Below are 26,265 nucleotides of genomic sequence, written 5' to 3'. Positions count from 1 at the left end.
CAAAACATTACAGAAATGTAGATGTCATCTGTAGCCCCTTTCTTGTCTGCTCATGTAGTCACTCCATCATAGAAGGACGCTCGTTTGGTCAGGCAGGACTTGACCTTGGTGAAGCTTTGTTGGCTGTCCCAAATCACTTTCCTGTTACCCTTGTGCCTTAACACAGCTTCTAGGAGGATCTGTTCCATGATCTTTCCAGGCACAGAGGTGAGGCAGACTGGTTGGTAGTTCACAGGGTTTTCTCTAAGCTTTTTAAAGATGAGTGCAATGTTTGCCTTTTTCCCTTCACCTGGGACTTCTGACTGCCATGACTTTTCAAATATCACGGGGAGTGGCTTGGCAACTACGTCATCCAAGTCTCTCAGGACTCTGGGATGCATCTTAGCAGGTCCCTAGTTTGTGTTCTTCAGATAAGAGCATAGTTTGGCTTCTTCTTCTAAGTGCTTACCTACCTTATCTGGCCATCTGGACCAAATTACACTGATGTTAAAAATACCTTGCTTTCTTGGTGAATTGTGTGATAATTCACCCTAAATGTTTCAGTAATAAGAAAAGTCATGGCTGCATTTGATTCTTACTTGAATTGAATGTGCAGTCTGTTCTCATTACATTATTGACTTCAGTTGAAAAATAATTGTGGTTAAAATATGTTTTTATTCATAAACTTTGCTCTAGAACCTTTACAATTTTCTAACTATTAAGATGTGGCTTCTTGCTATAGAAACCACAGCAAACTACAGTGACCTGGGGACTTTGTGCATTGTTCCTTTTGTAAACACTGACTTCTGGAAACTGTATGGGAAAGAAAAAGAAGTGCATTCAATGAATGGTTATGATAGCTGTTGAGAATGTAGTTAAATTTTATTAATCCAAGTATGAAAATCCTGTATGGATTGCTCAAAAATGTAGCTTTCTGTGTTACTGTCACCATGGGGACATGCAATGTTTGTGCGTGCTAAAAACCATTTTGACTCTTCTTGTTTGTGCATATTATGGAGTTACTGGAGCTATAGATATAAAGAGCTATAGCTATAAAGACCATGAGTTAGCTTAAATAACACAAAATTAGAGGCTGGTGTTAAATACAGTAGCTACAAATTGTGGTTAAGGATTATTTATATTTTATATAAGGATTATTTAATGTTTATAATTTTAAAAGAAATTATGTACAATTATGTTTCATTGTAACTTAGACTTTATATATGCACATGCATGTAAATTATCCTATTTTCTTTTAATAGACAATTTGAGTTTTGCTCATTAACTACGGGCTATGGAGAATGCAGAATATAAGTTGTCCTAAATTCTGTGAATGCTCTCATTCCACAGTTGTTGTTTTATCATTATAACTTAGATTTAAAACTTCTTCCCGTTTGACTTAAACTTATTCTATTTCTTTTGATGAAAAACCTTGAAAATGCAAAATCTGTTTAGACAAACAACTATTGTTGGTATTTTAGGGATATTACAAAGGAGTTCCTGCTGTTATATGCTGTTTTGTTTGTCTGAGTTGATGAAAGGAAAATGTCTATTGCAGTGTCTTCAGTAATGATTTTAACAGTGTTTTGCACTGCAGCTATGAACTGTTTTGTTGGGAAACTCCAGCTTTGCCTGTAGCTCTCCTTGTAAACTTGAGTGAATAAAAATTAACGTGCAGTCATCACTCTACTGAGAAAGCCTTTCTCTTAAAATGCTGCTTATTAGAATAACTTAAATATTCTGAGATATGTGGCTGATGTCTTTCTGGACTGAAATATCTGGTGTCAGTGCATGTTGGTAAAATAGGATTTGTGGAGTGTTAAGAGTAACAGAGGCTTTCCTGTGTCTTTGAGAGACTATTAGAAATGCCATTCTCTGGTTCAAGAGACCTTTCAGTGAAAGGTGTCTTTGTGGAGCTGTATTTTTGTTGCTTATTCCCCAGCCTCATATTCTCCTGTCACAGTTTCGGCATTTGGGCTTGTAAGAATAAATAAATGTTTGCAGGTTGGTGGAAATAGCTGGGAGTATGGCTTGATTCCGTGCTACTGAATGTGCCTTCAATATGTCAAAATGATTAGGATGGTGTTATTTCCTTACTCCTGTTGAGGCAAAAAAGCATCATTTCATTGAAAATCTACTTCCCTGCTTCTGCTTTCACCCTCTGCTTCCAATTCTCATGGAAATTTAGGCAAAACTAATCCTTCCTTGCACTATCATGTATAAAACATTTGACTATTACTAATGAGTTCCATATGTATTTGGAACAGGTCTAAATGCTATGGAGCTATGTAGAGGCCACTACAAAAAGTAAGGCCACTCTAAAAGCAGTATTATTTTTCTCAATGTTCTATTTGTAAAAGGAGACTCTTCCTTTGAAAAGGAAATTAGGATGAACTATTCTCCTCATGCTTCCCTGTTAGAATGTTTTCATGCCTTATTATGCATAAAACAAGACAGAAATCAAACTTTGGGCTCTACCTGTTAGAAAAAAAGGTGGTCTTCAGAAAAAGGAAGTAAGTTCTGATGTTACAGTCTGTTTTCTACAGGGGTAAATGGATAGAAATAAAACTTCTATATTTCAGTTGCTTATGATGCACTAAGAAACTTGTAGTTAAATTTCTTTAACCAGAAGAGAGGTGCCTTGCATTTTCTAGATACTGGTTCTGGTTTCAGAACTGTAACCTGAGAAAGGTCACAGCTCCTAAAGCTTGACCTTGGTCTAGTCTGGCATAGCAATGTTAACAATTCGAAGAACCACTGTAAGAAGTGATTCTCAGTATTTATTAAAAGAGTCAGCTCTTTTGTGGGGAGGAGGAATAAATGGATTGTCTTGTACAGTTTTGTCACCATTGTCATCTTTTACAGCACCAACCAAGTGAACCTAAAATTGAGAATTCAATAACTGCCCCCTCTCACCTTTTCTTATTTGCTTACATGCATGAGAAAGTGATACTTGCATACTTATTTTGCAGACTAATTTCTGAGATTTTTTGAATTGTGGATTGATAATTATTGCTTTATAGAATCAAGAAATCTTCAATCCCACTTTTGGATAATACTTATGAAGTTGTTAGAATCTTTCCGTATTAAGGGTCTTTGAATACTTAACGAAAAGGTCTTATTTAGCAGATTTTGGAAAGAGTGAGATTGTTATCAATTAGAAGAAAAAAACCCCAGATTTCCAAAGCTTTTTTATTTGATAGTAAGCTGTAGAGGGTTTGACACGATAATAGTTCTCATCTCATGGTTAAAGAAATTTTTAATCAAAGAGCAAGAGCTTTCTGTAATTAAAAATAGAAACTGAGTGTAGGGAAAACTAATGTTTTAATTTTTTAATAGGATTTCTTTTGTCTAGTGGCTGACATTTCTATTGCTGATGGAGCAAAATATATGCCACAGTGTTTATTACAGTTAGTAAATGCCTGCTCTGGGGAGCTTTACCTGATTATAAAGATGCCCTTCACTTGAAAAGGGAAGGCTGTAAACTTTGTGATAAACAAGCTAAACATGATGACTTCAGTATGATGAATATGTCTGAACATGCATAGGATTATTACAATTCAAAATTTTTACAATATTTGTGAAAATAAGCTTCTCTATATTTAATATAAATTATGGAAATTTGAAGGTTATGTAAGTTCTTCATTGGAAAGTTTTTACAAAGCTGGCACTGGATTAAGTTAGTCTGTCTTTAGTATTCTGTAAGAAGCCTCTGGGACCTGGATTTCTTGGGGAAAAAAAAATGAAGCTTGATTTGAGTTTGAAGTTGAGATACTTTTTTGAACTACTAACATGTAGATTGCATTTTAATCACTTGTAGGAAAAGCTTTGGCCAGCCTGTTCTCTGGCAAGTATGGAAGATGCCTGGACTGGTGCTGCCCAGCCTAGTGGAACATTGCTTGGGTGCTCAGAATTCTACAGTACTCTGAAATATTATTGTTTATACCTACCAATGTATGCCAGCGTGAGCAAGAGGTAGAGTGCATGATATTGAGTAAAATGTCAAGAAAGGATGAGGGTAAAAGGAAAGCAAGAATAAATCTGTGCTTCAAGAATATTTTCCCCTGATATGTTGATTGGTTTTCTATCACAGTAAAAGGAGAATAATGGAGTGGTTCTGAAGGTGTTTCAGAATGTTTTTAGTCTGTTCTATACTTTAAGTATTAAAACAAGGAAAGATAAAGGTGTTTAATGGATAGTACTCTCATCATCTAGATAAATATGGAAGCTTTTTATGTATGGCATATTAAATAGTCTATGTGCAAAGTCAGTCACGGAGGGAACATCAGAAATCCTTAAGCAGGACTCAAGAGGAGTAAATGCTGACATTTCAGGTGACAGAGCCCATCAAAGAGAATATGCAAACACAGGTGTGCAGTTGAGATTTACATCAATTTAGGAGATTAAAGTATTAAAATCTTACTGAAAATGAGTAATTACATCAATGATGCCTGACAGTTTCTGGCAGTAAAATGCATTAACAGATTTAAAGATATTTAAAAGAAAATTTGTGAATATTTTAAATATTATAGTCATGGAAGAAAATGTTTTAATCTCAGGATATGAAGGAATTATATAAAATAAATGGTTTTACAGGTAACTAATACTTGGACTTCAACTACAAAGCTGATTTTGGCATGGTCAGAAATACCTCCTTTGAAGCCCTCAGAGTTTCAGCCTTTTGTCTGCTTTGCCTCGCATAATTTTAAGTCTCCAAGACCTGCCACTTCTTCTTAGATATCAAATGGAAGATTTGTCCTTTTAGCATCTGCAGCTGTAGGTCTGTGATACATCTTCTGCTGATTTGGAGCATCTAATGAACTTCTGGGTCTGTTCCACTTGGTGCTTGTGAAAACTTGCCACAAAACCTGTTCAGGTTCAGCAGTCACACTTTCTCAGGGGATGGTCTTAGGGTCTTTTCTGTTTAGGTGGACAAAATGTTTGGTGGTTACTTTCAAAGTTCTGGGGGGGGGGGGTGTTTGGGTTTTTTTCCCCTTCAACACTTTTGACAGCATTTTGAAAATGACAATAGTTCCATTTGTCTTGTCCATGAAAATGTCACAGCTTTGCTTGCAAAGTTCCCTGCGTCTGTATCTTCAAGTCTCACAGTGGTGGTCATCATTCTGCTGCTTTAGTTTCCTTTTAACTTTTTAAAAATAATGTCAAACCTAACATATTTCTTCTTATTCTATCCACTAGTTGAGAAGGGTAGGGCTTTTTTTTTTTCCTTTTAGTTTGTTTGTTTTTTTCCTTCTCTTCATATTTGCCTTCTATCTATCATTGTACTTTCTTGTTTCTTATTTAAGCCTTTCTTTGTGTGGTGTTTTGTCATTTCTGTTAGTGTCCTTTGCCATTTTTACAGCCTTCAATTTTAGATCAGATTTTTCTTCTCTGATCCCATTCTCTAGAGCTCTTGCAGTGCCTCCAACCTCATGGCATTTTAGTATGTGATCTGCTCCTGTTTTAATATACAGGTTAGGAAGTTGAAGTATAATTTTAATTTGGTTGTGGAACTTGGCTTAAGACATCCTTTTTCTCTTTTGAGGTAAATTCTTCTACACATGTCTTTTCCAATGGGTTTTGAACCCAGGTATAGAAGATCCACAGGAACTGTTTGGTCATTTGCATATGCAGGTGTATTCTGATGACTTCAAGGGTGTTGACACAATATGATACCTGCTTTTTTTTATGCCCCTGGGGTCTGTGCACTGTGATAAAGGCTGTGAAATCAGCTTAACACAGTTGGAATTTTTGGACACAGGTGCATTGCTGCTTATCTCATTTTTTTTCCTAAGTATTATTAGATGCTTTGATTTGTTGCCACACCTTTCCAGGAATTTAACTTGCATACTGGAATATGGAGTGGAGTAGAATGCAGAATTTAATTTTGAATTTATTTTTTGGAGTTATTCTGGTCATCATTTTGAATGTTCTGGTTTCTTTATCTTCAGACCGTTAGTACCTCTTTGTTGCTTCCAGAAGAAATGAAAATTAATAGGCATTATCATGTCTTAATCTGTGGTATAAGGATGTTGTATAATTGGATTTATATTTCCTGCAGTGCTTCTGTTCACTGTTATCTTTCTGCATTGTGCAAAATAAAAAAACTTCTAAGTGTAGTATATTTCATTTTGAATACATCTGCGTTGCTGTTTTCATTCCACAGAGCAGAAAAAAAATAATGTTTTAATTGAACTTTCTTACTTCTGAATAGCCTCTTGAAATTTAAAAAATATTACGACGTTTTAAGGCATCTAAACTAGAAGTTATTTATTTTTTGGGTAATAACCAGTTATTGCAGAATCAGATGTCCTAATTTTTAGATGCTGTTATAAGGCACAGTATTTTAAGAAATGATTTGGATCATAGTAATGGGGAAGGAATGGCAGATGGGAATAGTCAGCTGGGGGAGCTAAAGGTCTTCAGTGCATCTGCAGGCATTTGAGAGGAAGGAATGAGAACTGCAAAATGAAATGGAAAGAGCAAAATGCATTAGTGATGGAATTTTTTTTTTCTACAGTAGCTCTTTGATGCAGTTGAAGTGCTTTTTTAGCTGCTTTAAGCAGTAGAAATTAAACTTCTTTAATTTCCATTTTTATGATCAGAGTAGTCCTGTGAGAGACTTTCTGATATCACTATTATGCTTTCTTCAAAAACATTTATCTTGGTAGTAGGGCAGTTGTATAAATATTCGTAGTTCAGCTTCTTGGGAAAATGTTTTGACGGCCTTTATTTGGTACAGAAGATCCTAAAGTCAGATGTGGATTAATGAGAATGGGAACTAGTTTGTGTCACTATTAAGGACAGATACATTTGAGAGAATACTCAATATCATGTCTAACCATTAAAGGACTGTGACTATATCCATTTTGGAACAGGTGTTTAATCCAGAATGTTCTTCTGATAGGGTTTATGGCTTTTCATTTCAGGGGCATCAAATAATATTTCTTCCTTTCCCAGACAGGATGGGGAAAAGTTGAAACTGTCTGGAGTCTATATTACTGTGGGGAAACTTATACCAAGATAAGACAATAACTATGCAAGCAGGCTATGGTTTACATTTGCTTAGGAAATGGTTCTGAATTGTATCTTGCTTTTCCACTACTTAAATCTTGTATTTGTCCCTTTGCTTGAAAACCAATGATGCTTATATTACAGTCGACAGCAAAAGTCATAAGGGATGCATACCTAAGTGGGAAATGTGCCTTACTGCCAAAAGTATGTATTCTGTCGTTTAACTTCATGCTTAGAGTCATAACAGAAACAAAATTGTATGTGGAAAGGCTTAGGAGTAGGGTGGCTTTTTAAGTGCTAGAGTTTGGTAAATAAGACAGTGAGACATACACTATTAGTGCTTTAACAAACATAGTGAGTTATTCTCATCTAAAAGTAATTGGGTTGATTGCCAAGCAGCCTGGGTATTCTAGTGAGCTAACATTTTGAGGGATGGGTAGATGGCATGAGGTTTGATTAAAATATTTAAGTTTAAAATAAGTGGTAATGCTCTCTCACAGACTTCTAAAATAAAGCTTGATTTAAAAAAAAAATAAATTATTTTTTGGTGCACTGGCAGGATGTATGGGGGCTTTACTCTTCTTGAATGGATCCTAGGGCTGTAAGAATTACTTTATTATTAGTTATGGAGAAAAGTGGTGCATTTTGCTGCAGTAATTCTAGTTGCATGTATTTATTTGCACATATGGTGTTGGTGAAATTCTATGAAATTGTAGAATTGAGTAATAGATGTGATTAAAGAATGTATAGCTACTAGGGATGTCCTTTTTCACCTTCATAAACTTAATGAACAACAGTTTGTAAATGATGCAAAATGCTAATTAAAATTTTAATTTGGCAATCATCTCAGTTTGATTAGAAGCAGATGCTGATTATCTGCAGAAATCTAAATGGACCCTTAGAAGGTCTTCCTTGCTGCTTAAAATTGACTTGTGGAAGTAAAGTCAAACTACACCACAAAATGTGCAGTTACTTAGGCCCATTTAGAGCACTGGGGCACTATGATTCTCACTAAATAGCTTTGTGTAATTCATCATTTGAGTTAAATAGGAACTTTACAGACCACTGTAAGGCTGAATCCTTTTGCCCTAGGTGCTATATATGCTCTTTCTGGATGAAGTACATTTCTAACTGCTTTGAAAAAGTTATGTGCTTTGAAATAAAAGTTGCAGAAAAGGCTGCAGTAAAGATAGGATGAATAAAAACATTCTTCCTCTTAATCTAGCTGAAAGCAGCTAGACAACATTTGGAATACAGTCTGAATCCTGAGGCAGATGTTCTGCTGTAACTCTGGATTTCTAAAGTAAAATTGAAATGGCAGCTGTGCCAAAAATGTAGTGGAAAATAGGATCTTGTACACCAGGCTCTTGAGCTTAAAGGTAGAAGTGGAAAGGGCAACCACATTACTTGTGTGATTGTGTGCTCTAGCACTCAGTAGTTGAGCAGATCATACGTGACTGCCATTTATCTAAAGGCTTGGAAAATGTGAAAAAAATAGCAAATCCTAACCTCATCCTTACAGATTTTCATTTCTTAGCAGTTGGTAATTTTGGATTCTTGGAAGTAACTTAGTATAGACAAGCAGAAAGGTGTCAAGTGTCTTCTCTTTTTTATATAAATATTTTAGAGATTCTTTTGGGAATGAGAAAAGAGAAAATTGGGAAATCAATAGTATATTTTTAAAAGTGATACCCATATGTTGTACAAGAAGAAATTTTTTTTTTAATAATCAAGGTGTTAAGTTCTTTTGTAGTGGTTAAAGTTCATCATGTTTGAAAAATGAATTTTTTTTTTACATAGCAGTGAATGCAGTAGCTTTGGAAATGTTAATATCGTTCCTTAATACAGCAGCAGAAAAGCTGATGGGATGGTTTCTGCAGGATGTAATTACTCTGCAAGTAGAATTTACTAGCTGCTGTTTGGGATAAGCTTCAGAAAATGGTCTGCCAACTTGGAAACACTCTTCCTGGCTAATCCTGTGATTGAATCTAGAGAAACATTTGTTAACAAGTTTCTTTAAAATTGCATCTGATGTTACTATCCGGATTTTTAAATGAAAGAAAACTTGTTGATATTTTTATCAGAAGAGTCTTCTGTTAGCTCTACAGTCATGTGTGACTCTAATTTGTATGTGATAGTGTTTCTAGGTAATTCTGTAGTAATTGTTTTGTTCAGCTTTCCTCTAAATGGATATTAGGAAATGTTTGTCAGGAATGTAGGAACCTGTATCACTGAGTTTCTCTGTCATTGTGGTAACCATGAATGAGCTGCATAGTGAGGCAGATCATAAAATGTTCTTTCTGTGCCCACTCTTGACTCTAAAAAAAAGCCCAAACGATGTTTCAATTGATGGATAAGAATAGATAATTCCAAGTACTGCCCTTTATATTTTTATATTTTTAGGTATGCCAGCAAGCTGAACTTCAGCTAAGATATAAAGTTGTAGTATTTTGGAAGATAAAATTTTCTTCTTAATTTGTGCTTGGCCAAAATGAAATTAATAATCATCAGGTTTGTGAATGACAGATTTACAAGTCTCTGGAGTGTTTTCTTTAACGCTCTCCATCCTTTTAATTGGTGGGAGAGCTGGGAATGCTGTCCTTTGCTAATCAAGCAATTCATTAACTGGCTGATTACACTTTATATTCTCAAATTTAATGGTATCTAGGTTAAAACTTTGGTATTCTAGTGCTAACTTGGTTTGTAGTGTGATGTGTGGCAACAGAGAAGATTGATTAGGAAATTATTATTTTTTCTGCTTCGTGCCTAGAGTTGCAATTCAGCAAAGTACAGATTGACAACACTTGTTTTTGGGAAGGGTGTTTTGCCACTTGAGTGTCAGGGGCTTTGTAACTAAAAGCAAATTTTAGGAACTTCACTTTCTAAGGGCACTGATGGCATGTGCACATAAATACCTGAAGCTGAGTCTTGGAAAGGGAAAGAACTTTGTGCATGGAGTTCTTGTTCCTTTCTAGTGTAAGTAAAACTGTGTTGCACATATATAGCAGTATAATGTGTGCGTACATCTTTATCTCTTCATTAAAACAGAGTAGTGATATCGAATTTATTTTGAAGTTTTTGGACTACCTCACTGACTGTGTTTGTTTAACCAAGCCCTGCATATTAAATTATTCATATTTTAATCTAAATTTATGTGTCTTTGTGTTTCCAGGACAGTTCTGTGATTAAAAGTCAATGAATAAACTGCATGTAGAAAGCAAGAAAACTAGAAATAATGGAACTTGTCCTGAGTACTTGCTTCTTTTCCTTCCTCTCTTTTTCTATCTTTATTTTACCAAAGTCTCAGGAATTTGCAATGAATTGTTGAATTGTGTCAAGCTATGATACCTGACCCATGTCACTGAAAAGGGAAGATCCTTTTCCTGGTATTCTTTGCTTGTGCAAAGCAGAGTCTGACACAGTGATAAGCAGCTTACTAAACTGGCTACAGAGCTACAAGGCAAAACTAGTGAATTCTTTTCTGTGAGGTGAGTTTAATTCAGTTTCTCTGTGGAAGGTCAGATGATGACCTGGTGAGACCCCCAGAAGGAGTCTATTTTTTTATTAAAATATTTTGAGCAACAGTGTTTTATCTGGTGAAGATCACCAAGTTCTGTCAGAAGTTAAGCAGCTTGTTTATCTTTCTAATCTTGATTAGAATCCTAAAAGCTGTATTTAATTATATCTCATTTTTTAATGATTACTGGAATGTGTATTTGCAGGTGCTATTTTAGGATGAAATTATTAAATATACAAACTGTAGTACTCTTATTTAAATAATTAAAAACCCCAAAAGCAACAGTAAAAAAGAAGCTTTTCTAGCTTCTGTGAACCAAGAAAAATTGGGATACATGTTTCATGATGCTCTGGATGCAGCAATACAGGCATGGCCTAACTGAAAGCTTGAGTCTGATTTTAGACTATGAGTAGTGTATTTCTTTGCATTGCACCTTCAGTCAGTCTGATGTGAAAATGGTGAAATCATTAATGCAAATGGAAGGTTATTTTTTGTGTTTCAGTCTTTAGGGAAGTCAGTTTTATTTTTGAATGCCTTCTGGAGTAATTTTCCAGCTTTAGGTTGGGGCTAGGATTATCCTTGTTTCTTCTTCCTCTTTCTCTCTATTAGCTGAAAACACGAAGGCATTGTGAATTTGGTGAAAAGGCAAGGAGCAAGGTGGTTGTGGGGGTGCTGAGTGTTTGCCTAACCTATAAGATACTTGAGCCTTTAAGAAGTAAATGATTTAACAGCTTTATGTGTATCATTTATGTATATCATAAATAGTGCTTTGCAACAATATTTGTGTTAGTTAAAAAAAATTTCGGATAAAGATGTATTTTTGGTTACACTGTCCACAGTCTTATCTAAATCTTTAGTCTTGGCCCATTAACCTGTTTTCTGTGAGGGTTCACCAGAATCACTTTTACCTCAACAATGTTAAATTGTTTGCTAGTGACATGCAAGAAAATCTAAAATGACTGTCACTGTATCAGTACAAAATTGATACAGTCAAATTCCTAATAAAGAAGGATGTAGTCAGCTTGTGAGGTTTAGAATAAATCCCCCTTGTAATCAAGTGTAATACTGAAAAAAATGGCTTTGTTGATGAAATTAAGTTAATTTGTTTTGGAAGAACAAAAAAAGGAGGAATCCTTGCCTTTCCCTCTTTTTGTTCTCCCCTCAATATTGCTGGTCTGTCTGTAAAACACTTTCTAGACTCCTTTAATAGCTCTCTGGAAAAACACTCCACGCTGTCCTTGGCTTGGTTTGATGGAGTTATTTTTAGTAAGATATCCTAGAAGAAATAGTGGAATTGTAACCACCATTGCTATACAATGTGTTATACTGTTTTTATTTGGTCAGTGTATTTACACAGTCAGTGAGGGTTGGGAATGACTTGGTGGGCAGGCTCTCCTAAGGGATTTCTAATAAGAATGCATAAAGCTCTTACATTTGAAAATGGAAACCACTATTTTGGAATGAAAATGAAAACTTAGGTCTCTGGTAGGTGAAAGGCAGGCTACAGGCTGCAGTGACTTAGATTTATGCTTACTTAGACAAGAAATAGATCATCTGGAAGGAATAATGGAGTTTTGGTACCACTGTGTGAAATTTGTATATAGTTTCAATGTGTCATGAAAAGCAGGAATTTTTCAAAGTCTAACAAGAATAAGACTGTAAATGAAACGAGAAAATACTTTCTACAAAATGCTCTCATTAACAGAAACACATGTAATTGTTTTGATACAGCTACTTTGTTAAAGAAGAATGCTTTCTTTACAGGCTGCTGAGCTTTACATTTTTACATGCAGAAATATAAGTGCTATTGTGTATTTCCTTTCTCTTCAGAGCTACGTTCTTCTGCCTTGCTGGCATCTTTATTATTTTTTAAAGCTAATTTTCCTGGGAGAGTACTGCAGATTGCATCAAGATGCAGACAGGGTAACCAACATTGCTGCCTTGGCTATTTCATATGCATATATCAAATCACTGTTTTTCACTGAGCTACTTGTCCAAGTTTGAAATTAAATGGTCCTTCTGTGACTTCTGAGACAGGTGGGGTTTGTTTTTGTTTTCTTGGGTTTTTCAACTGAGAAGGAAAAAAGTTTTGTTGAAATGCCCATTTAACTGTGTCAGTGTTGGTCAATAAATTAGATATTCTGCTCCATTCAGAGAATAAAACTGCTTAAGCACATCCCCTCCCATGGAGAGGAAAGACATTGGGTGACTTTATCTTGCATTTGGAGTCTGCACATCTGTTGCATGTGGTGGCCTGGGCTTGGTTCCTGACTAGTCTCTAGAAACTGCCTTGACTGCAGCCTTGTATCAGCTCTCTGAAGGTGTTGGAGCACACATCCAGCTCGTGGAGAGCAGTGTCACGCAGTGTGTGATGCTTTGGTGATGCTTCTGTCTGTCTACGTTTTGAGAAGGTATTCTGCCTTCCTTAACATTTAAAATGCTTGCAGTCAGGGACTACTCCCATTATACTTCATCAAAAGCACGTTATGCAAATGTGTGTGGGTTTGGGTGTCACAATATAAGAAAGATATAAAGTTATTAGGGAGTGTCTGAAGGAGGGCCACGAGGATGGTGAAAGGTCTGGAGATGAAGCCATATGAGGAGTGGCTGAGGTCACTTGGTGTGTTCAGCCTGGAGGAGACTGAGGGGAGACCTCACTGGGGTCTGCAGCTTCCTCCTGAGGGGAAGAGGAGGGGCAGACACTGCTCTCTTCTCTGTGGTGAACAGTGACAGGACCCAAGGGAATGGCCTGAAGCTGTTTAGGAGGTTTAGGTTGGATATCACAGAAAGGTTCTTCACCCAGGGGGTGGTTGGGCACTGGGACAGCTCCCCAGGGCAGTGGTCACAGCACCAGCCTGACAGAGTTCAGGAAGTGTTTGGACAATGCTGTCAGGTACACGGGATGACTCTTGGGGTGTCCTGTGCAGGGCCAGGAAGTGAACTTGATCCTGATGGCTCCCTTCCAACTCAGCATATTCTGTGATTCTATGATGTGTATTTATGCATATGCACTCTTTAAGTGTTTTTATTATGAAATGTAACATTGTGATTTTCAAGTCCTTCAAGTTGTTAAATTAGAGCATTGCTGCTTTACTTACTTGTTTCAAGAACTGCAAAAGCACTAACCCTTAAAGGACAATAAAGATACCATTTTTCTCACTCCTTAGAAAAAGGAAAGTTAAATTCCTGAATATAAGATTAGATATAGTTTTGTTAAATCTGTATTTAAAAATAAGCGGAAACTGTTCTTTTTGTTAAAATTTGATGAAGTCCTTACTAACTCCCATTTATTCATCTTGCTTTGTTTTAATGAATACCTAGAGACAAGCAAAGATTGTCACAAGTTTTATTTTACAGAAGTTGACTTCTAAAAAGTGTGTTTTACAGTTCTTGGTAATGTTTAAAATTATTGTAGTTTAAAATCTGCCCTTCTACTTCAGAGGTAAGGTTGCTTAACATTGACCACTTATGTTTTGCTGGTTTCTGCTTAATTAATTATTAGTGATCACTTACTGAATATGTAGCCCTTTTTTCAACTAAACTGATAATATTACAAGTTAAGTAATATTTTAGATCATGCTAATAAAATAAAGAAGCCTTTATCCTGAAGTATTTTAGCAGTTTTAAAACAAATTCTTAATTTTAGATTGGTGAAGACCTGAAAAATCAATTGGCTGATGAGCTGAGTGCGTCAACTCCTGGCTTCACTCTGCCTAAAGTAAAAGAACAAATGTTCTATAAGGTAAGTAAAAAATTGCTGAGTCCCACAGATCTGCATTCATTTTCTCAGTTAAATGCAAAGTTACTAATTTTAAGTTTACCTAATAGCCACAGTAAATAGACGAATGAGAGTTCCTCTACTTCATGTGAGTATAAGGGTGGAGGGAGGGACTGGGAAAATGAAGGAAGCTTCAATCTACTGATAATGTCTTCTGTCCTCTTCTGCCATCCCTTACTTTTGCCACAAAAATGATCTTAAGTTTTAATGTTCCCAGACAAATGACTTAATTTACCTGGCTGTCAGATTGTTCAGGATGAAGACATTATCAAACATCTGTTGCTGAATTAGGTTTGGTCTGATTGTCTTAGTCAGAAATTTGTTTTGCAAGAGAGCAAGGGGAGAGGAAAAAATTTGTAATGTGGCCCATTGGTTCTTTGGAGTGAAGCTGGTTGGGTGCCAGAAGGGCTTGCAAAACCTTTTGTACATAGCTTATGTGAATCAAATATTTCCAGATGTTAGAAACAGAAATCCATTTTCAAATATCAAATCAGTAAGTAATGAAAAGCTACATAATTGGATCAATACTTGTAGACACAAAAAACTTTGAAGAACCTTATTTTGCCTAGTTGCATGACTCTGTAAGCAAGCAATATTTTCCCACCAAAATAATGATTAGCTATTCCTAAGTCAAGATTTAATTTCACAGACTTTTGAGTTTTGCCTGGAGACAATGTTAAAAGACAGAAAATGGCTTAAAGCTTTACTGGTCCATCTTGAATCCTAGGGCTGTAAACATTCGTACTGTGTTGTTTTGCTATTCCACAATGTGGGTTTTTTTCTTCCTTCTCAGGTTGGACTTGCAGATGCTGTGGATTTATTTAGAGCCAGAAGAGTATTTATTAAAGATGGCTTTGCCTATGTGCCGTTTAAGGAGATTGATGTGATTGTTTTGAATAACTACAGAACAAAATTGTCTAAAGCACTGGCGGTAAGTCAGATGAAGTCTGATTTTCACAACTCACGTGGTATTGCTTGGTGACACTCCTGGACAATAGCCTTTTTGGGTTTAAAATGTATATGTTTCCATCTGGAGAATACCAGAAACCTTAGTACAAGTACTGGTAGCACTAAAACACGTTTATCGTGAGCTGTGTCATTAATTTCAAATGATGTTTAGCATATAATGTGCATTCTAAAGAAATTTGTGTTAGAGGATTTTAGCAATTGTTTTGCACAGAGATAGTAACATGCCCTTTTATTCAGCATCTTAGCTTTCTGCACACAACTTTTTTCTGCTAGTATCTATCTTTTCTTCCACAACATTTTCCAACAGTTTTTTGTTGGAACAAGTGAAATAGTTGTGGATTTTTACTCTATGTTCTGTTAGCTTACTTGGTTGGAGCATGGTGCTAATAATGCCAGGATCATGAGTTCAGTCTCTGTACAGGTCACGCATCTAAGAGTTGGGCTTTGAGGTCCTTGTGGGTCCCTTTTAACACTGAATTTTCTATGAGCTCAAATGAGGATAAGCCAGAATATGTCAGGCAAAGGTAAAGTTTTTGTTGCATGAACATTTGAGTTATCATATCTAGTTAGAATGTCTGTGGTAAACACTGTATGTGAATGTCCTTCTGTTAGTAATTTGGTGATCAGTTCAGGAATTTCTTGTTCTACAATATCTGAGACTCTCCACAGGGTTTAAAAGGGGGTGATCATGTCTAATACACAAAATTTTAGTCATAGAAAATGCAGCATTGCACACGAAGGCAGATTGGATTGCTTTTCAGAAATGTTTTCAAAGCCTTGTATTGTTATGTTACATTAATGCCAAGGTTGACTACAAACATTTAGTAAACAAACAGTGGGAAGCAAAAATGCATTCCTTTATCAAATTAGAAAATTAGCATACTGCAGTCTTATCAATTTTGAATATAACTAGAGTTTGTGTAATTTTTTAATGTACAGTGAAAATTTTGATACTCTTATATGAACGTTTTCATTAGAACTCTTTAACAGAACTGCAACTAGAGATGCCTGTATTTGAGTTGATGCATAATGTTTTTGCTGAAAGCTGATAACACTTGTGTGGCATTTAAAAAGAAAGAATGTATTCCACAGAAATGTAGCTAAGTATACACATGATCTGCATATATTCAAAATACTTTTGAGAAGCTTGGTGAATGTCTGAAATTTGTGTGTTGTGTGAATAGCTGAGAAGTCTGAAAAACAGTAAGAACTGCAATGAGTAGGCCCTGACTTAGTTTGAGGAGAAATCTGAGAACACACACACACTATCTTACATATTATTCATTTCACCCAGATTGCTTCCTTAAAGGCAATAAATGCATTATAGGAGAGAAGTACTTCTTTATGTAATATTCAGTAGTCATGGTTTAGAAATTTGAACACTCATGACCTAGGAAAATGATCTTCTACAGAATTGCTGTATTAGAAGTTATTGCAGTGCTTCACACTGGTCTTGGTTCACATTAGTCTTTTAATATGTCAGCTTTGTTTATTAAAGTTCACCATGTTTTCTAGGTAAGGGATAAAAGATTAGTGATTTCTGTCCTATTCCAAAGCTCCTAATTGAACTTGGACGGTTTTGATTACTAATTTACTAATTTAGAAACTGTATTTACCAAACTGTTTCAGCTAATTTTAGCCAGGAGAGTGCCCAGCTGAGAGATGCTGGGGATATTATTGAATCTTTGGAAATGAAGGCTGAAGTTCCAGCATGTTTTACTGAGGTCAGTCTAATGTTAACTCTGTTACACCAGAGGCTTAATTGAAGCGTGATACTTGTTAGCTGGATACCTAGTGTAGTTTTCACTGGAACAAAGCTACAAACATAACTACATTTCAGTGAAACTGTATGAATACACTTTTAAAGAAAGGATTGTGTATATATAAGTCCAGAGAATAATCTTAACAATTTTCCTCAGCTATATCTCTACTGAAGAGGCAGAAGTTATGACACAGTAGCACAATTCAAGTATTGTTTGTGAAAAGTAGTTGTTGAAATACTATTTGATCTAGGCCCAAGTTCTGCCTAGATCAAATAGTACTAAAAAGTACAGCTGGTTTAGCTGTGCTTTTTAGGACATGGGTGCTTTTTGGTGTCCACTGCAAAAGAGCAATCAGCCAAGAGAAATGCGTTTCAGTTCATGTACTCTGATGATACAGAGGTCTTCATAACTTTGCACAGAAGTTGTGCATCATGGCCAGACTTAAGTAATAAAGCCTTGAACATCATCACCTGTTTTGTTGTTTAATTTGTCTCTTAATGAATATATCTGATAACATTGCCACTTTGGTAAGCATTACTTCTGTGTTCTTTTTGGAGTTGTTTTAGTGGTTTTGCAGCATCTGGGTGTTCACGCTTTGTTCTCAGCATTTTCTTGTGGACAATCCTTGTATTGGAGTTTGAGAATTTAAGACTGTAATGGTGTCACAATCTGAATTAGGTATATGCTATTTCTAAAGAAGGGGTTTGTAAAATTAGGTTAAAAATTTTGTCTTTTGTTACATATTTTGATGTAACTGGCTTAAAAATTGCCTGGACGGCTGGGTCCCAACTGTGGTGGTGAACAGAGCCAGATCCAATTGGTGTCTGGTCACTAATGGTGTTCCCCAGGGCTCAGTATTGGGCCTAGTCCTGTTCAACATCTTTACTGATGATCTAGATGAGGGACTCAAGTATACTCTCAGTAAATTCATGAATGGCATCAGTTGGGTTGGAGTGTGATCTGCTGGAATGTAGGAAGGCTCTACAGATCTGGGCAGGCTGGATAGATGGGTGGAGATGAGTGGCATGGGGTTCAACAAAGCCAAGTGCTGGATCCTACACTTGGCTCACAGCACCCCCAGGCAGTGCCACAGGCTGGGGGCAGAGTGGCTGGAAAGCTGCCCTGCAGAAAAGCCCTGAAGGTGCTGGTTTACAGCCAGGTGAACATGATCCAGTGTGTGCCCAGGTGGCCATGAAGGCCTTGGGCATCCTGGTTTGTATCAGCAATAGTGTGGCCAGCAGGCCCAGGGCAGTGATTGTCCCCCTGTACTCAGCACTGGTGAGGTCACACCTCGAGTCGTCTGTCCAGTTCTGGGCCCCTGAATTCAAGAAAAGACATTGAGGTGTGTCCAGAGAAGGGCAACAGAGCTGGTGAAGAGTCTGCAGCACAAGTCCCACGAGGAATGGCTGAAGGAGCTGGGATTGTTCAACCTGAAGAAATGGAAGCTCAGGGGAAACCTTATTGTTTTCTACAACTGCCTGAAAGGAGGTTGTAGCAAGGTTGACCTCTGCTTCCAGGTGATTTGTGACAGGACAAGAAGACATAGCCTCAAGCTGCACCAGGGGAGGTTCAGGTTGGATAGCAGGAGGAATTTCTTCACTGAAGGGGTGATTAGATATTGGAGTGGGCTACCCAGGGAGGTTGTGGAGTCACTGTCCCTGGAGGTATTTAAGGAAAGACTGAACATGGCACGTGGTGGCATGGTCTGTTTGATGAGGTGATGTTTGGTCATGGGTTAGACTTGATCATCTCATGGGTCTTTTGTAGCATAATTGATTCTGTGATTTTGGGCAATACTTCTGGTTTTGACAGTCTGCTGCATACTTCTAATGGACAGAATACCCTGGTTACAGATATTGGGGAGATGGTTTTTCAAGCATGTTGTTTCTTACAGCTCTCATTAGTGGCACAATTTTTCAATGTTAAAGCACTATAGTTTTCCAGTATGGGTTGTTTGTGCACTATTATTGATTATTGGTACTTGATCCATGTTTTACTTCATGGAGCTGATTTGGTGCTACTCTTAAGTAGTCACATGCACAGGTTTTTGGAAGGAGTTATGCCTATGCAGAAATGATATTATGATGCCCTGCTGTGTCTTTTCCAAGGTGTTCTGCAACACCTTGGAATGTGCTTGTGCTAAAGATGCTCTTCTTAGGTCTCCAAAGGATTGAATAATTTGGGTGCTTGCCTAGCCTTGTTACATTGCTCACTACATTGCAGATGTATGTCACCATCCTGCCTACTAGAGTGATTCTAGTTGGGGTTGTAAGGGAGGAATAGAATGAGAGTGAATTGATGTGGTGACACTGAGCTTTGAAAGAACAGTAAATAATTCATAGCACTTACTTTTTAAAAAAGTTTTATGTTGACACTGGCAGAAATTCAGTTCAGTCAGTTACACTTTAATCACTTACTTGTCAAGCCCATGAAGCATTCAGATGTTCTCTTTCATCATTTAAAAACAAGTTTGACATCCCAACTGTGGCTATTTCTTGAGGTTTCATAATAAGAGGAATTGATATTAGTCAAGCCTTCTTGGCAGTTCCAAGTACAATTGAAGATGTTAATTTTATGTGTGAAATAAATACTGCAAAGGCCTTCTGTATGTATTCTCTGACCCATTTGATAGTAAATAATTTCCTTGTGCCATTAGTGTTGATTAAACTGTAGAAACATTTTCTGTAACATGTGAGCTGTAATGTTAGCTCAACAATTGTTTTATAATGTAACACAATTTAAATTCACAGAAGTTTGCTTAATGTTTTATTCATGAGGGTTTCACTGTGTTTAGACTAACATACAAAATTATGCATCTCATGTTTGAGGAAAGTAGTTTTAAATTTTGATTAAAAAAAATCAGAAGATTCAGCTTAGTGTCATGGCTCAGACACTAATCACAAACCTATATCAGAGCTGTATTGGACTCAGTACTGCATAAAAGAGGATTGCTCCAGAGAAATCTAAAGTGAGACAAAAGAGGGAGAGGATGGAAGAAGCAGCTGACACATGGACACAGGATGGAAGGAGGAACCCACACAGAAGCAGGTGGAGAGTCCTGAAGGAACCACAGCCTGTGGAGAACCCATGCTTTGAAGCATTTTTGTTTTCCTGAAGGACTGTATCCCATGAGAGAAAGCCCATGCCAGAGCAGGGGATCCTGAGCAGGCAGGAGCCGTGGAGAGGAGCTGTTCTGGACCTGTCACAGCTGCCCCTGCTGCCCTGGGGGAGGTGTGGGAATCCGGGGTGAAGGGGCACAGTGCAGCTGAGGAGAGAGGGAAGCAAAGGCCTTGTCTCGTTTGTCTCTGCTCCTCACCACCTAATTGACAGTAAATTACATTTGTTTCCCTCACATTGAGTGTTTCACTTGCAGTGGTAATTGTTTATCAATCTTTATCTATCTTTATCTGTGTGGGAATTTGGCCCTTAGGTTGGGGTGAGTTATCTGTAGCCGTTGCAGTATTTTGTCATTTTGTAGTTCTGCTGGGGTTGGATACTGGCGGGAAGAAGGCTCGGCACTCTGGTTCCAGCTCACACAGCCATGTTAGCTTCTGTGTTTCCTGGGCTCTTTCTCTGGAGCAGCTCCCTGATAAATTCAAGATGTGAGGATCTTACGTACTGAAAAACCCGACTCTGACTGGGATGCCTCCCAGTAGTGTTTGAATCAAATAGATCAAATCTTTGTTGTTTCACCTTAATTCAGAAAATGCTTTGTCCTAAAGTTTTAGTGGTTTTTGAACAACATATTTTAAAGCTGTAAGCTGATGCTTGAGACTGTGTAAATATTCCTGCTGTGTGAGTGCTTTTATGGTGTGTTGAAGAGTTTATTTTACAAAGACTTGAAATTATCTATGCTAGCATAACTGAGACATAGATTTATTATACTTGTTTTTAAATACTTCCCCTTTTTTGCCTAGCAGTTGCAGTAATAACTTGGCTGGTCTCTAAATTACTGCAAAAAAGTTGCTTTTGTGAAAACTCTTTGTCAGAACATCATATAACATCTTACTGTTTGCAAATTAAAATAGAACCTCGAAACAGCACTAATTGGTGCCATAAGAAATTGATTCAATATTAATGCATACAATCTTGATAGAGCATTTTTCTTCTTAATTTAATACCAGCACTTTTTTACTTTGAATTACTATCTTTTGTAATCTGAAAAAATGTCTACAAATAAAATTGCTGGGTTTTGAGGCCTCGCTGCAAAAGGAAGACCTCACTGGTGTTTTCTAATTTTGTACATTTTTTCTTGATTCTGTTCCTGATTTGGCATGTAATCTTTTAAACAGTTAGAGATGGGAATCAAATAAGTTGCATTACTAATATTTGTAATGATTTGTCTTTTAAAATGAAATATTAGTCAAACAAATATTCTGTTTTGGTTGACTTATGCTGTAGTTTCAAAGAATCTCCTAATTCAGAGAAGTATCAGTATACATAGCACGATCTGTGAAACATTTTCTTCCTGAAACACCTATATTTTGAAGCAGTGGAGCAGAAGGCTTTATGTGGTGGCATTAATGTTGAGAAAGTATGATTGATGATGGTTTTGTCACTTGAAATTCATTTCAGGTGTTGTGTTCCCAGTGTTAACTTAAAGTAATTCACTGTAACATAAATGGATGATTTTTATAATATGCACATACAAGGTTAGTGAGGTAATAACTTAGGCAGTGTAAGGTAAAACGTGATTACAGTGACTTTGTCCTCTGAATCTTTCAGGTAAAGTTTGCAGTGAGAATTTTGCAGAGAAGCAGCTGGTCTTGGTTTCTGAGTATTACAAGGTCATTTTCTAAGGCACAGGTCAACTGAATAAAATGGTGATATTTGGAGTGGGAGAAGTGATCTTCAGGGATATTATTTAGAGAGTGAGCGTGTGTTAAGAAAAGACGGAAGCTTGTATGTGGACTCATTACTGGACTTTCCTTTGTGGCTTTTTTTTGGCCATTGTCCCATTGCTATTTTCTGAAATACATCCTTCAGTGTTTTATCTCCTCTACTAATTGAAGTGCATGTGTTCCTTCTAGAGACCACATAGATTGTTAGCATAAAGTAATTATAAATAATATTAGGAGGCTAAATGAAATTTGACTGTATTCAGTATTTTTTCTATTACTTCTCTTGTCTTCTTGCATCTTTCATACAGATTATAAGAGTTTGTTAAATACAAAATTTGCAGCATAAACAATTGCTGTGGTCTCTGCACAGTCCTGTCTGGTTTGATGTGTATGAAAATGCTTCAATCTTCAAATCCACATGAATATTTCGTTATACTCAAGCTAACAAAACCAGATTTGCAGTATTTGAAGCATGTGGAAGGCTTGCCTAACTAAGTAAATTGTTTCCCAAATTTCAGAAAACATTTGGAATTGAATATATTAGTTGCAAGTGCAATTTTATTTCTGTGTTGTGTGGTAGTATGATAATGTGGAAACTCATCAGTTAATGTGGCACTATTAAATGTCATTTATTAATATGCTGGTAACAGTAATTTGTGAATTATGCACTTTAGTCAGTGAGAAAGAACTGCAGTGGCAATATGCAGTTGGTGAGTAAACAAAGCCTGTATCTCAGGTTGACACTGTGCTACAAATTTGCATTTTTCCTGATTATTTTCTCATGGTGGCCTGTGACCCACAGCCATTGGCTATGTGAGAACTGTAGCAGTATCTGTCTGGAGTTAATTTTGTCCACTGTGCTCTGGCTTAGCAAGTTTATGGAGCAGGCAAAAAGAAATGGGTTGAATCACTAAAAATTGTGATGACTATGTCTCCAATTACATGGGTTTTTTTTTTCACGCATTTTGTAATAAAATATGGAGAATGGCTGTTCTCCTTAGTAACGTGTTATGATCTTCTAAGTCAAGGAATGTACATTGCACATGTGACATTAACATGTTTGTTGCCATTGCTACTAATGATAAAGATTGGCTGACCTTTGGGGAAGGGCTAAATTTTAAATTATTTTTTCAGTCAGAAGGAAAAATTGGAAATGACTGTCAGTAGATCAAAATCAGACTTGAAATAAATTGAACACCTGGTAGTCATCTCAGGTCTTGGCAGATGAACTTAGAGAATCTTTTTAGAGGTTGGAGCACTCCTTAAAGCAGTGAGTGTCAGAGGGAAATATGCACAAGTTTTATCTCAACAATGCCTTTGCCAAGATGTGTTTAAAAGAAATTATACTATAAACTAATTTTAAAAAGCCCCACTAATTTTACTGATTACACAACTCAAGTGTTTTGAATGGTTTTAAGAAAAAAGTAGCAATATGCTTTTCGAACTTAATGAATATTTATTTTCAGACTTTAAATATAAATTAAGTGAATATTTTTAGAAATGCTTGTCACTGTCATTGCTACTGCAGCTAACTTCTGGGTGGCCTCATTGTATGACTTTCCATTTTACTGCAGTTTCCCAAAGGATATTTTATCTGTTAATGTATTGCTTCTTCAGTTAATTGCTAATTTGCATACCTGTGCTATAGAGGAAGTGGACTATATAAATAAATAGAGATTATTTTTCAGAATAACTTTTTCCTAATAATAGGAAAGTAGGGTATATTTCAGAGGCTGTATATTTGAACAGAATTTTTACAACAGAAAATATTCCTGAAACATGATTTAATTAGGCTTCAAATATGAGCTAGAGTAGTTAAACTTGGCTTTAGTAGCATTGGAATCCTGTCCCCCTCCCTTCCCACCTGTGGCTTCATTTTGCACTCTGGCTTGGAAAGCAGCAGGTCCCTGCTTGGATAATGACTTGTCTCCAGGAAAGCATCAGATGCCTCTGCACGGCCTGTGCTCTGCTGCCAGGCTCCTCCTGGATCATCACTTTCCTTCTAGTGGCCATTGGCTCACCTGCCTCAGGAGTGTACTGCTGTATCCCTGGATGTTTGGACTGCAGGGATGTTTTTAAGTAGGGTAATCATTGATTTGGGGCTTCTTCTGATTGGATTTCCCTTTGGATTATTCCATAGATCCTACATGAGTTTTGTACATTTGATAGTGTCAACATACATAAATGTTTTCTATCAGCTCATTGGTCTGATGATATCTGTCTGAGGGAGGAGACAGCAAAGTACTATAACATAGATATTTTGTTGTAAAAATGGATTTTGGAAGGTGATGATGTATTTAAAAGCCTCCAGTTCTATGTAAAAATTTGTAAAATCTTGCATGTGCTCTGTAGATTTTTGCAGGGACACTGAATTAGCTGTCCAGTGTCTGAGTTGTAGGAATGCAGAAAATAAGGTGAAGTCTCAGGGAAAAACAGTCCAATGAAGATACTCAGTTCCAATTTACATGTAGCTTGTGAAAGATCTTTTTGGTTGTAATTTTTTTCTGTATTTATGTAAACAAATTCCTTTTCATGTAAATACTAGTATTTCTCTGTTTGTAAGGATTGATGTTGAATTTAAATAATCTGTATTCATGAACAAATATCAGAAAGCAAAGGTCTTTTTATTACCATCTGTTGCAAGTTAAGCAAAATGACTTGGTTTATTAATGACTGCAGCCTTTGCTATGTATGTACACATAAAAAAAAGGAGTAAATTTGGATGTACTGCTTAGAGCTTTAAGTAACAGAAAAACCAATGCATTTTCCCTGGTTTTTGTAGCTACGATGGCAAAGTGAGATGAAGGTTGTTCTGTTACCAGATTTCTTAATCCCAAACGCTATTTATGTTTCTTTTTACTCCATCCTTTTGATTTATAGACAGTAAAAATAAAATTTAAAAATGTGGAAATCCTAACACACTGCCCCCCACCTTCTCTCTTTAAAACTGAAGTATGAATCAGGAGAATCTTCTTTGGGGATGGTGGAAATGTAGAATTACTTTTTTTCAAAGTGAGAAGAATGCCACCAGTTGTCAGAGTAAATGAATAAAACTATTAATCACTTCTTACTCAAGATGACAGGCTTTTAAAGTAATTTTTGGAGGAGTTGAGTCTCCCAGGCAGTATTGTAGAATGCTAGGCATGTGACACCCCTTGTTGACAGAAAGCAAATACTTGTTTTTAAATAAAAGTTGATGATAGCTCATATTGCATGAGCAAGTAAATAAAAGAAATGTAATAGGAAAAAATAAAAGCTATGAATTAATTTAGCATATATTTAAATTTAAAATCAGTCTCTTATTTGTCACAAACAATACATTTTGTTGTGTTAGACACTTTAATGTGTGATTTCAAAGGCAAATTACACTATTTCTTTTGAAATATGATTCTAAACTTCACTGAAATTTTTTCTCTAGATTGTTGCTGCTGAACAAATATCTTGGGGTGAATCTGCTTTTAAATTTGGTATGATCTCTGATGTTACTGTCTAAGAAACAAAAGGATTTGGAGAGCAGGCATCTTGATGCCCATAGTTACCCTTTCTTTCTTCCCTGTCAGTGCTTCATCACTCGTAGTACAACTAGCCAGTTTTAGACTAACCAGTTTTAAATAGCAAATCCAGCTGGACATTTGATCTTAAGTTATTTCAGGAGGAATTAAGAGGGGAGTTTAGTGGTTCATCTGATGATGTGCTTTTGCCAAAATTTAGGCTGGGGAATAATCCCTGGTTTTCGTCATTAGTGCCCTTTCTAGTGGAAAACTATTAGACATTTTTATTAATCTATGTATTTTTTTATGTTAAAGGATAATTGCTGTTAGAGCCTGCAATAAGAACAGAGATGATTGAACTAATAATTAGTGAGGCAATAATAAAAAATATTCAAACTACCTGTTTTTCAAACCAGCACCATCTTTAGGTCTGTGGCTTTGGGAATTTATAATAACTCCAAGGCAATGGGTAATTCTTATGAAATGAAGTTCACAACTTGGTACTCGGCTTTTAAGAGAGTTGGATTTTGTCTGGCACAGATGTGGGATACTTGAATTCAGTTGGTGCAAGGGAGAATACATCATATAGGGTGTGAGCATAAACCTGTGCTCTGCTGCAGAGGGATTCAGCAGTACATGTGCAGTAGTGGAGGATGAAAGCTCCTGTCCTGCTTGGTGCAGGGTGCTCTGCCAGCGCTGCTGGCAAATCTGTGCAGAAGCTGTGTGAGGGTCATTGTGAGCACTTCCTTCAGGTGGACAGCCTTTCCTCAGGCATGAATGCTATTACAAGCAGGAGAAGGATATGGGATATTTGAAAAAAATAAATACATTTTATTTTCTTTCATAACATCCTTTGCCTTTGTGACAGTGTCTAGAAGCCATAGAGAATGTCTCTGGGAAAGAAGCAGCTCTT

The 26,265-nt window shown here is 36.6% G+C and overlaps 1 protein-coding gene across 1 annotated transcript in view; it reads left to right on the top strand.

Moving 5' to 3' along the window:
- PRIM2 (DNA primase subunit 2) overlaps positions 1-26,265 on the top strand; it is a 90,513-nt gene that overhangs the window by 7,869 nt on the left and 56,379 nt on the right. Inside the window, exons 5-6 of the mRNA XM_030945116.1 lie at positions 14,157-14,252; positions 15,082-15,219. Coding sequence (XP_030800976.1) covers positions 14,157-14,252; positions 15,082-15,219 — 234 coding nt within the window. The remainder of the gene's footprint in view (positions 1-14,156; positions 14,253-15,081; positions 15,220-26,265) is intronic.

This window comes from Camarhynchus parvulus, chromosome 3 (genome assembly GCF_901933205.1).
Source record: "Camarhynchus parvulus chromosome 3, STF_HiC, whole genome shotgun sequence".
NCBI lineage: Eukaryota > Metazoa > Chordata > Aves > Passeriformes > Thraupidae > Camarhynchus > Camarhynchus parvulus.
This window is presented reverse-complemented; position numbering and strand designations above follow the sequence as displayed.